The sequence below is a fragment of the Filicampus tigris genome, chromosome 2, assembly GCF_054856515.1.
Source record: "Filicampus tigris isolate MCC_2025a chromosome 2, RoL_Ftig_1.0, whole genome shotgun sequence".
NCBI lineage: Eukaryota > Metazoa > Chordata > Actinopteri > Syngnathiformes > Syngnathidae > Filicampus > Filicampus tigris.
Window position 1 is genome coordinate 98958 of NC_141218.1, and position 9663 is coordinate 108620.

Below are 9663 nucleotides of genomic sequence, written 5' to 3' on the forward strand. Positions count from 1 at the left end.
TGTTATCCTGGCTTTCACTTCACTCCCTCGCACTGAAAGGCCCTGTTGCCATGGTGGCAGAGGCAAGGGCCTTGCTCGTTTGAGCCAACGCACACACCCGCACACGCACACACACACGCAGGCGCAGGCGCAGGCGCACCTATGACACTCGCCGATGACTTCTCGGCCACAAAATAAGATGTTTGTGTCTCTCTTGTTCTCCTGTCAGCGATGCGCACCTGTGGCCTTCATGCTGTTGCCGTGGCGACCAAATGGGACACAGGGGCCGCCGGTGGACGCATTTCCATTCCATTCCTCAGTGCGCCGACATCAACGTCGCACGCAAACGCCGACAAATTGACGCGTCCGCCTTGCGGAAAGACGTTCGGGGTCGGTCGGCTATGCGGCGCGCCGGGGCGAGGCGGGCATAGGAACCGCCTGCGAAACCCGCCGCCGGCATGGAGAACATTTCCATGATGACTCATCCGCTCCATACCCAGCACGCAGCGACTTTGCGCAGGCGGACGGGATCAATGGTTTGGCGTTGGCGCACAGGGACGGATCGAATACGGATGAATTTCCCCGCGCCGCTTCGGGCGTGCAAATGCGGAATTGGATTTTTCGTCCAATCAGGTTCCAGCCTCTACGCGTCGCCATGTCAATCTTATCCGCCCGAGGCCTCAGTACGCTTACGGCTGGCCGGTCCAACTGAAACTCGAAAAGCAATGAGACTGTTTCCCTAACAACCCATCCGATTATGAACTCTGGATGGCATCGGTGCTTTTCCGTCCTCTGATTGGTCGGACCGAGCAAGCCGCGTTCGACTAGCAAAACGCATCTGTAGCGTCGTGTGCACGTTCATCCGTTCCAGAATCAGCATCGTTTCAACGTAGGCCTGTAACAGATTCATTGCATTTCCATTTATTTCAATGCGGCAAGATGTCTTCCGTGCGACAAACGTGGCCATGGAACGATTTAAACTTGCGTCCCAAGGAAGGACCGTCTGGTACGAAGGCTTTCTATCATACCACTGAGTGTAGTAGAGCGGGCAAAGAAAGACAAGCTCATTCGTTTGTCATAACTTGATCAGTTTAATTTGAGCGTACTTACATTTGACATTTCATTTCGGCTGTCTTTGCGCTCACTCACACAAAAGGGACAAAACACAGACGCTGAACATTGGAATGCGCACATCTGCACAAACATCCTCGCGCCGTGACGCATCACCACCACAGTCCGAGCTCACGCCACCTAATTTAGGCTTGATATGAAATAGCACTTACAAAACGTGTTCCACAGGTCCACCCAGAGGAGTAAAAAAAAAAGTTCCTAAATCAAATCAACACTGTTCATTCTAATAAGTAAAGGCCTTTTTTTTTTTTACCTTTTTTTTCCTGCTGTTGGTCAAAAGGCAAAGCTCAATTTAAAGAGGAAGAGATGAAGAGACGTTTAAGCACACGGTTACCATGACAACCTGAACGATGTAACCAGGTCCTGTTGGGCGACAGTCTTTGGGCTCGTTTAAAATGTACACTATATTGCCAACATTTTGTCCAAATATTTCATCCATCCATCCATCCATTATCTGTACCGCTTCTCCTCACAAGGGTCGCGGGGCGTGCTGGAGCCTATCCCAGCTGTCTTTGGGCAGTAGGCGGGGGACACCCTGAACTGGTTGCCAGCCAATCGCAGGGCACACAGAGACAAACAAACAACCGCACACACAATCACACCTAGGGGCAATTTAGAGAGTCCAATCAACTTACCATGCATGTTTTTGGACTGTGGGAGGAAACCGGAGTGCCCGGAGAAAACCCACGCAGGCACGGGGAGAACATGCAAACTCCACACAGGGAGGCCGGAGCCGGGATCGAACCCGCGACCTCTGAACTGTGAGGCGGACGTGCTAACCAGTCGATTTTCGCAAATCCGCACTATTGGTCTGTCTCCGCGTTGTCTGTTATTGCAGCCAATTGAATTTGAAAAGAGTTTGAAATCGAATCGCTCCCTTGAACGATGGAATGGTCTGGGAAGCAGGGGCGGAGCCATGGGCGGGCCTGGCTGTGCACGGGCCCACCCAGGTCGACAGACTGCCCGCCCAGTGAGATTAATAAAAAAAGATATACTGTTACATTTTTATGAAATGATTTTCCAATTTGCAGTTTGTGTTTTTTGTTTTATTTGATGGAATATTAAGAACGGCATAATTGTGGTTGTCTAACGAAGATCTGAACTTCATATGATTCAGTTTGTCATTTGATGTGAATATACGATGTGTCGGGATAGGAGGATTGTGCCCAGTGAGAGAAATATTCAGGCCCACCCTGATTTTACCAGGCCCACCCATTGGCCAGCCTCTGGCTCCGCCCCCGCCGGGAGTGTGCTAAAAGTCTGCCTCTTCCGCCGCTGTGCGGGAGCCGCGCAGCATTATGATGCCTCGAGATTGAACGTCTTGAACGATTGTTTTTTTAGCCGATAACGAGTGAAAATAGCGAGGTGGACTACATTTGAGTGAGCCTGTTTTATTTATAAAATAAGATCAAATAAAAAAAGGACCACTGAAATATCTGAATGCAGGAGGAACTGGTCAGCCACGAAGGTAAAATGTCCAGATTCATAAACTGCTTCGTCGGCTTTATTTACTGCATCGCTCATGGCTCCTGCGAAAAAGAAGTTGGGAAGATGAAGAACCGCAATTGTTTTTTGTACATTTCCCTAAAAGTAGTCATTTTGGAGACGTGAGGACTCCGCCCGACAGTCAGCAACAATACACATATATATATATATATATATATATAGTCAAGGCAGATACCTTTGGCAATATAGTGTATATGTAGTCCTGGTTTTGTCTAGCAACTGAATGCAAAAAAAGAATCTACAAGCGATGCCTCGTGAATTGGAAAAGGAGTCAATTGGGGTACTCGCAAGTCAAGGTAGGGCTGTAACTTCCAAGGTGAACGAGTGATTAATTGATTGATTGATTGATGACATCGCGCCCCCCCCACAACCGTCCAAAGGCTAGCCGGACGCCAAAGGCCGCCTTGATCATTCAGTCGCTCTATCGGTCGAGCCGGATGAGACCTCCGGCACGCATCCTGCCATCTTAATCCTCAGACATGGCGTGCCACTTGGCGATCTGGCGCCGGGGGTGCTCGCAGATCTCCCTCCAGTGCTCGCCGGCGGTGCCCGCCGCCGCGGTGCCCATCAGCAGGCGCCCAAGGACCGGTTTGGGGCAGCGGGAGCTGCCCGCGTCCGAGTCCATCAGCAGCAGCTCCACGCCAGTGTCTCTCAGGCCTTCGTCGGAGGGCAGGTCAAAGGTGAAGGGCTGGTTGAAGACGGGGTTGGGGGCGCACTTCTTGACGTGGGTCTTCTTCTTGCACACGCGCTTCTTCCCGTGATACAGGTTGACTTTGACGTAGGGATCTACGGAAGGAGCAGGAGAAAGCCGTGCCACGTGCAACAACGGGAGCGCATGAGTAGAAAGCGGACCGAGCCGCGCGGAGATCAGTGAGGTGGGCAAAATGGCAGCTACAGCACCTGACGCTTGTCCGCGCTTGTCGTTCTCGGGCAGGTGGCGGGCCTTGAGGACCACCACGGTCAGAGTGTTGCTGGCGGACTGGTAGCACAAGGAGAGCAGCAGCTCGCCTCGGCCTGACGACTTCTGCGAAGACGGCCCGAGGAAAAGTAAAGATGGCGGGGTACAATGTCGGACGCTGGCCGCGCACTCCTCACCTTGACGTTCCTCTCGATGATCTCCCTGCTCATGGGCACGCGGCCCTGGGACAGGTCGACGCCCGAGAGCGGGACCAGGGTCTCGCCGATGATCTGGTCCCGGGAGAATCTGTCGAAGCTGAGCACCATGAACTGGAGAGCCAGCTCCGACACGCGGGGCGGCGGGATGCCGTAAAAGCTGAAGGTTTCATCGAAGGTCGGGTCCAGAGTCTTCCTCAACACTCTGGTCTTCACCCGGTGCTTCTTCTCCGGTAACAGGGTCAGCTTGATGTAAGGGTCCGAGGTCAAGGACTGCTCATCGGTCGGGCTCAGGCCGCGGGCTTCCTGGAGTCAAATCGAGCAGTCAGAGATTTCTGGGGCTCTCGCAAAACAAACGCAAAGCACCACAGTCGAAAGCAAAAGAAAAGAAACGAGACAGCGGGACGAGGGCCCCGGTCTCCATCCTTGTGCCACACCGAGGAAGAAGCAAACAGAGTTGAACGATCGACAGATGTGCGCCGGGAGCCTATTGCGACGGTCGGGACCGGCGACGCAAAAAAGCCGCCCGAGCCACCCTGAGTCTGAGCTTCCGCTTCCGCTCGGCTATCGCCGGGAAAAGCCGGGCGGCCGATCCGAGGCGGCGGCCCGAGCGGCTCGGAAAGGAAAGGCTGAGAATGGATGAGACCGTTTTGCGGTTTGAAAACAAACGGAATCTTAAATTGAGGCGGGGCGAGCGGCAGTATTTTCTCACCAACCGGAGATGTTTGAGGGAGGGCCGGCCGACTCCAAAGCGCATCGCGGCGGTCCAGCCGAGATGCGGGGAAGCTTTCAAAGTTTCAAAGTGCTGCCGGCGCAAAGGCTCACCTGAATGTGGACGACGAAGGCCTTCTTCTCCGGCTGGTAGTCCAGAGCAAAGTGGAGGGTGCCGAGCCTCCCCTCTCTCTCGTGCACGGCCGGGGCCGGGGCCGGGGCCGGGGCCGGGGCCGGGGTCGGGGTCGGGGTCGGGGTCGGGGTCGGGGTCGGGGTCGGGGTCGGGGCGCTCGACGGTGAGGGGACTTCCTCCCGGCGGTCGGCGGCGGCGCCGGGCCGGCCAAAGCCGGCGCGTGGCCAGGGCAGCTCCAAGTCAGGCGAGCTGCGTACCTTGTGCTGGCCAAAGGCTTCGGTGCAGGGGAAGTTGCCGTTGAGGTCCCGTTGCTCCAGCTCCAGATGCAGCGGCGGTCCGGAGCCGCCGGGACCGGACGCCAGCTCGGGAGCGGCGGCGGCGGGCGGCGGCGGCGGCGCCGCGCCGCGGCAGTTCCCGTTAACGTCCGTTTCGCTGACTTCCTTTGTCGTGGCGGCAAACTTCTTCTTGCCGCCGAGGCTCTCCGGGTAGATGTCGACGCCTTTGAGCATGTGCACAAACTTGTACGGGGGCGCTTTCTGGCCTTTGGCGTTTTTGCGCTGGCAGCAGATCCACGCAAAGGCCGACGCGGTGAAGATCAGGCCAAAGACGCTCACCACCGCCACGCCCGCCGGCACCGCCACTGGAGAGCGGCACAAGGACGGGAATCATGAGAAATATCCTCCGAACATCCGGTGGGGCAGCGAAAGGCGACGCCCGGTGCAAATTGCAGCCGGCGACTGCGGCGCCCATACAAATGTAAGCGCGCTCATGAATCTTTGCCATACCGTACATATTCAGATGTCAAGCGGCCTTTCGTTGTGACGCCGTTGCTCGCGCCTCCTTTCTCGTGCAATGCACTATTCCCGCCTCTTAACGCCATGTTGTCGAGACAGTGGAAACGGTAAGCTGTGCGCTATGTCGATGATGAACGTTTCGGACTTCTTATCCATTGGAGTAAAAGTGTTCAGCTATGCCCGAAATTGCTCAGAAGGACGGCCATTTTGGTTTGAAGCAGCCATTTTAGAGGAACTGTATTTTGAAAAGGAGCACCAATTGGAACGCGGCTTTCGGGACAGAAACTTTTTCGACGACGCCATTTGTTGATCATTTTGCGGATTGGCCATGAAAAGGGGGGGGGGGGGGCGGCGGGCGGGCGGGACGGCGATTCGTCACCGATCGCAGCGTCGATTGTTTGTTACTAATCCTGCCAAGACATCAGCAGTCATGTTTTTGGACGGATGTTTTTCACACGGAAGCGTGACGAAAGCGGCAAAAAGCAGCGTCTTATGTCACACGCGAGGGGGATTTGCATTTATGCGCCCCCCGAGTGATGAGCGCGTCAATCGTGGCCACTTTTCACCCCATCGTTTCATCCTCATTTTTCACGCGCAACTTCTCGTCGGCTGCTGTGACTCAACGCAACGAGGGCGAGGCCTTCTCGGCGCCGATGGTTCCGTTTTGCAATTTCTCGTCCGTTTCTGGCTCTGCGGCCAGCAAAGGAAGAAATGCAACGCGACCGGCCAACTGACGCGAATATGTATTTGTCAGACATTTGCACGCGACGTCCCTCGCATGTGGACCGCTTTGAATGTTTGTTGATGAGCTGCCCCGCCCTAGAGCGCACAATCGCAGCCCGACAATAGCCCACTCAATGCACAGGGCTGAGATTTTGGTCGGCTTGCTTCACTTGAGCGATTGGAGTCGGACAAATGGATGGAGCTCGCATGTGGTCACAAAAGAAAAGACAGCAGCGCCGCAGCCATTTTGATATCCGAAGAAAATGTTGAGCGGTGGTCGGGTGCGGCAAAGGGTCCAAAGGAAGCGGACTCACCAGGCTGGGCTCCATCCTCCAGCGTCATTGGCGCCATGGTCGCTGTCCGAGGTGCTGGAATCCTTTTTTCGTTTTCTTTGTTTGTTTGTTGCTTTGTTGGCTTTCCCGACTTGGGAGTAGACGTGTGGGAGCTTGGATTCTACTAAATGAGGAATGAGGACGCAAGTCAATCATGGGAAGCGGGAAGAAGAAGAAGAAGAAGAAGAAGAAGAAGAAGAAGAAGGTTATTGTTTGTTCCCTTCTCGCTTGCTCTGCCGCTGTCGTCGGAACGTGCGTGGGCGCGCGCGCGTGCGTGCGTGCGTGCGTGTCCCTCAGCCCACCCGTGCTCCTTCCCTCATTCTCGTCATCCTCCTCCCTCCATCATCATGAGCTCATCGGCGTGCTGACGCAGTGGTGACGGAGGCTGCCTCGCATCGCTTCGGCCCTCAAATGATTGAATTGCATCTTCGTCCATCTACCTATGCCTGTGAAATATAGTAACGTAACGGCAGCAATTAAATTATGCTCCACTACACGGTAGAATTGACCTGTGAATGTAAACTATGATATGGACTACGTTTCGATCAAGGTCGGGACAAAGTGACGTAGACGAGGCAACGGGCGCTTTTATCACCAGGTCCTTGCTGACATCTAGCGTTCGCCAAGCAGAAAGCAGTCTTCGGCCATTCAATGGAAAATTCCAAAGTAGCTGCCGCGACTTCGCGTGCTTTCCAAGTAGGACTGGTTTTTCTTTCTTCTGTTTACAATCGATCGGGCAGAGCGGCGAATTAGCGCAGTGTTTAATGTGACGAAGCGGACATTTTACACGAGCAAAATCACGCCAATGTCTGGAGAAAAGAAATCCCTCGTTCGTGCCTCTTGCGGCTGAGGCAGCGGCGTTGAATTAGTTTCCTCTTTTTCACCCAGGAGAGCAGCCCAACAATTTAGAGGGAGCGGCCCATTCTTCCATTTGCAACGTAGACAGCAAACGGACGCCATCAACACGAGTGGCAAAGCTACATTGGATTCCCGCAGTCGGTGTCAATGATCCCATACTTTCACACCGCAGCGACCGATACTTGAACCTCGTGGCTCATTGGTTATCGCAATGAAAATGTCCCCACTGTGGGATCAACAAAGGCATTCTTATCTTCTGTCATCCGCAGTCATGCCTCATGAAGTCAAATGCACACAAAGCCTGGATCAACGCATAAGACGCATAATACGAGCGGGAAGAAAGCGAAGCGAGAAGCAGCCTTTACGATCGTTGTGTCATTGTTCTTTTGTTCCATGCCACTTGACGGAATGGGCCGTTACGGTGCCAGCTCCGATTGGCCGTTCACTGGCAAACGCATGAGAAAGAAGTGCACGTTTGTGTACGGTATTCCCTTTGGCCAGCATTATGCCTTGCACTGCCCGGACTGAGTGGGAAAATATGGCAGAGCTGTTGGACCGCTTTGCCCGCTAGGATTTTCGTGACACCGAAACATCAAAAGGGCTCGGTAAGGGCCGACTCACCTGATAAGCCTGATACCCGCGCAAGATAAAGTGACACTAAGCCAACGTGGACTACGGCTCGCACGTACTCGCTACAAAAGACCAGGAAACGCGAGGCGAGGGGAAGGGCAAAGTTCCCGAAAAGACCCGCCTAAACGAACGAGGAACTAAAAAAACAAACACATCTGATCTTTGGAATACGACAGAACGATCACTCAAATGGACAGCGGTCGAGCCATTGAGCACTTGGAATTGTGACCTTGGAAGTTGAAGTGTTTGTTTCTGGTGAAACAAAAGTGAGTTTTGCTCCGCGGGGCGGGGCAAACTCCGGCGCACTATATCACTTTGAGACCTGCCGCCTCTTCGGCATTCGGCGTTCGCATCCGCCGCGCAGCAACGACAGTCTCGTGAGTTGATCGAGATCGACGACGCTTCCCGGGGCCGGGGTAGCGGCCCCGGGAAGCGTCATCGATCTCACCGAGCGACCGTCGCGCGCCGCTCTCTTTTCAGGGCGGCGACAGACATCTACCAGACCAATGGCAGTCACCAGAAGCCTTTACGTGGCCGTCACGCTGCTCTGTCTGCTCGGCCTCGCACACTCGCTGATTGACAAGGTAAAGTGGTAGGCGCGCGCAAGCCTCCGGCGATTAACAACATGCGCGAGCCTCCGGCGATTAACAACGATGCGCGAGCCTCCGGCGATTAACAACGATGCGCGAGCATCCGGCGATTAACAACGATGCCCATCGCCAAGCGTCCGGCGCTCAAAAGTCCAAATGTTCACCGCCTCTTTGTATGCTGATTGTTCCAGGAAGCTTTGCAGAAGAACCTCGAAGCTTTGCGGCAAGCGTTGGAGGAATTAAAGGTGTGAGCGACTCTGGCTGCGTGAGTGTCTTTCTCTTTTCTAAGGCGTCTTTCGTGCCAACAGGCGGAGCACGAGGCGTTGCTTGGCCTCGGGCGAGTCCTGCGAGAACACCTGAAGCCAGCCGTGGACTTCCTGGACAAGCGGACGCCAGGTGTCCCGTCGCTGCTGATAGTGAAGCGGGCTATCGACGTCCTGGTGGACAACGCCGAGTCCGTCGTGGACAAGGGGCCGGGCTTAAGGGCCCAGATCGCGCTGTTGGAGGAAAATGTGAATGTTCAGGAGCGGCGGCTGAAAGTCCTGGAGGAGTTTCACGCTGAACTCTAACAATCTTGCCCGTTGTGAATACCAAGTGAAGTGTGGCCGTAATATTTGCTGAAGGCGCTCACCGACGGCGACGCCGGTAACGCTTTGTACCGGGTAATGCCTTACTCAACGTTGGCTGCCATTTTGTCGGATTCAAGTTGGACTTTTCAAAGGTTTCCTGCGTTGATTTTGAACAAGTTTGCAAAACTTGCATCTGCGGTGTCTGTTCTTTTTCGGGGAAAACAATAGCAGATCATTGCCGCTAGGCGCTCTCTCTCTCTCTCTCTCTCTCTCTCTAGACAAAGTGTGTGCGTGTGCGTGTGCGTGTGCGTGGGCGTGGGCGTGGGCGTGTGCGCGTGCGCGTGCGCGTCTACACGATTGAGGTAAGTCTGAAAGTCTTTTTTTAATTCAAACGTTCTCCTTCCAGCAAAGTATTGGCAAAGCCAGTGGCTATTTGTATTTGACCTTTAAAAGCAAGTCATCGGACAAGTAAGTTACTTTTAAACTCAAGTCATCAGGAGCAATGACCAGGAACGATTTGATCAAACAACAAATCCGGTCCAACGGGTGAAAGTTGCGCAATGTGTCGCTAATGAAAATTGGTGAAAATATGTT

General features: G+C 54.2%; 2 protein-coding genes across 2 annotated transcripts; one reads left to right on the forward strand and one right to left on the reverse strand.

Moving 5' to 3' along the window:
• Window positions 1–1046: 1046 nt before the first annotated feature.
• On the reverse strand, window positions 1047–8271 carry syt4 (synaptotagmin IV). Its single transcript, XM_086055051.1, has 6 exons — window positions 7902–8271; window positions 6405–6868; window positions 4555–5213; window positions 3712–4035; window positions 3517–3640; window positions 1047–3402 (listed from the first exon to the last, which is right to left on the reverse strand). Exons 2-6 carry the CDS (start codon window positions 6439–6441, stop codon window positions 3083–3085), a joined length of 1464 nt encoding a protein of 487 aa, XP_085911177.1. The 5' UTR covers window positions 6442–6868; window positions 7902–8271; the 3' UTR covers window positions 1047–3082.
• LOC147150665 (uncharacterized) lies at window positions 5808–9261 on the forward strand. The gene is made up of 4 exons (XM_086055062.1): window positions 5808–8287; window positions 8391–8494; window positions 8692–8745; window positions 8809–9261. The coding sequence occupies exons 2-4, from the start codon at window positions 8417–8419 to the stop codon at window positions 9067–9069; spliced, it is 393 nt and encodes a 130-aa protein (XP_085911188.1). The 5' UTR covers window positions 5808–8287; window positions 8391–8416; the 3' UTR covers window positions 9070–9261.
• Window positions 9262–9663: the final 402 nt, after the last annotated feature.

Coding starts and splice junctions, on each gene's coding strand:
- syt4 (XM_086055051.1), bottom strand. CDS start 6,441: ATGGCGCCAATGACGCTGGAGGATGGAGCCCAGCCTG. Junction 5,214..6,404: donor GGAGGATGGAGCCCAGCCTG/GTGAGTCCGCTT, acceptor GCCGCTCTCCAG/TGGCGGTGCCGGCGGGCGTG. Junction 3,641..3,711: donor TCATCGAGAGGAACGTCAAG/GTGAGGAGTGCG, acceptor CCGTCTTCGCAG/AAGTCGTCAGGCCGAGGCGA.
- LOC147150665 (XM_086055062.1), top strand. CDS start 8,417: ATGGCAGTCACCAGAAGCCTTTACGTGGCCGTCACGCTGCTCTGTCTG. Junction 8,495..8,691: donor CACACTCGCTGATTGACAAG/GTAAAGTGGTAG, acceptor TGATTGTTCCAG/GAAGCTTTGCAGAAGAACCT. Junction 8,746..8,808: donor AAGCGTTGGAGGAATTAAAG/GTGTGAGCGACT, acceptor TCGTGCCAACAG/GCGGAGCACGAGGCGTTGCT.